Source organism: Phaethon lepturus, unplaced genomic scaffold (genome assembly GCF_000687285.1).
Source record: "Phaethon lepturus isolate BGI_N335 unplaced genomic scaffold, ASM68728v1 scaffold22869, whole genome shotgun sequence".
Lineage (NCBI taxonomy): Eukaryota > Metazoa > Chordata > Aves > Phaethontiformes > Phaethontidae > Phaethon > Phaethon lepturus.
In genome coordinates, this window is record NW_010563083.1 from 5,829 (window position 1) to 7,427 (window position 1,599).

The following is a 1,599-nucleotide window of genomic DNA, read 5'->3' on the forward strand; positions in this document are numbered from 1 at the left end:
GGAAAGATGGATCTTGTAACAACTCATGTCTACGCCCATCAGCCAGAGCTGTGCAAATCCCACGTTGTCCTGAGTCCTCCTCAGCTGTTCTTCACGCAGGGGTCTCTGGCGATCAACGCCAGGACCCACGGTTCGATGCCATGCAGGATGAGCAGGGGAGCGGACGAGCACGTACGGCTACCAGTGCCAAGCCCAAGTCTTCAGAAGTCCTTCAAGAGACTGCTCAGTGCTGGCAGGCTGATGGGGAGCAGGGGAGCTTGCTTCTGGCACTGGGAAACTCAGCCCAGCCCAAGCCAGCCCTAACCGGAGTCGAGGAGGATAAGCCCAGAGTTATGACATGAGGAGGACCACCAGAAGACACAAGAGGGGTTGAAAAGAAACCTGAATAAGAATGCAGGGGGGAATAAGACGGAAAAAAAGACTTAACGGCCAACAGGTTTTAGGTAGGTGACTTGCAAACTGTGCAAGTCATGGTCCTCCTTGTGCTGGTGAAAGGAACTCAAAGAGACGCAGCATCTCTCACCACAAGGACAGTGCCCACTGCGCAACACAGGGACCCTGCTCGCCCTCAGGAGCCCTGAGAAGGGGACGGCAGGCTTGGAGAGAAGATCTTGACAGGGGAACAAAGAGCCCAGGAGGTCCACTGCACGGTGGCTTTCCTACAGCAGCAATGAAGGTGGGAAGAGAAGACTGGAGGAGGACTGGCAAGCCCTGGTTCTCCCAGGCTGTGCCACCACGCTGGATCCTACCCTGCCTTACAGAAAGGGACATCCTGAAATCATTATGTCCAGTCCAGCATCATTAAAACAGCTTCTTCCCAGCGTTTTCAAAGTCACGGGGCAGCAAAGCAGCCGCTGACTGGTCCAGCCCCTTGCCAAAACGCAGCCAGAAGACCCCCGGACACGCTCTGGTGGCACGTCCCCTAGAGGTCCGTCCCGCAGGACCGGCAGCGCCAGGGCTGCCGCGTCCTGCCGGCGCCCACCTTGCAGGCAGGCAAGGAGGAGGGTGTCCTGCGGGCAGCGCTGGCGAGGAAGAGGAGGGGGGCCGGGGCAGGGGCAGCGCTCAGCTTTGCAGATGCTGCCAATTAAGCCCCGGGGTGGCCACAAGCCGGGCTTCCCCCACCCACCTGCGGGACAGGACGGCAGTGGCTCAGCCCAAAGCGAAGCAGCTGTACCTGCAGTTTGTTCTTACCGGGACAGAGTGTGGCTTCTCTGTCTGCAATATTCACCAAAAGCCAAAGGCACTGCAGATTTGTCTGGCAGGCCGGGTACCTTTCTCCAGGCGATGATGGGAAAGGGGTCTCCGGCAGCAGCGCAAGGAATCAACAGCTCCCTCCCTGCCTCCTGTCTGTACTCCCAGCCTGGTAGCACCGTGAAATAGGGGGGGTCCTGCAGCCAAGGGAAAAGGCAAGGAGAGTCAACCCGCGCCAAGTCCCACCGCACACGAGTGGCTCCCCACCACCAAAACCAGTCCTTTTCCAAAACAAATGAATCACCGGCTTGGGTAAGGTTCAGGCATCGCAAGGAAAGCCACGGCGGAGGGCGTGTGCTAAGGAGGCTCCCCGGCGCACCAAATTCTACCCCCCGAGGGAAGGTTCTC

At 58.8% G+C, this 1,599-nt stretch overlaps 1 protein-coding gene across 1 annotated transcript in view; it reads right to left on the reverse strand.

Moving 5' to 3' along the window:
* The window catches only part of IGSF9B (immunoglobulin superfamily, member 9B), a gene marked incomplete at both ends in the record, with an annotated part of 13,182 nt that overhangs the window by 5,304 nt on the left and 6,279 nt on the right, over positions 1-1,599 (reverse strand). Inside the window, one exon of the mRNA XM_010294487.1 lies at positions 1,272-1,388. Coding sequence (XP_010292789.1) covers positions 1,272-1,388 — 117 coding nt within the window. The remainder of the gene's footprint in view (positions 1-1,271; positions 1,389-1,599) is intronic.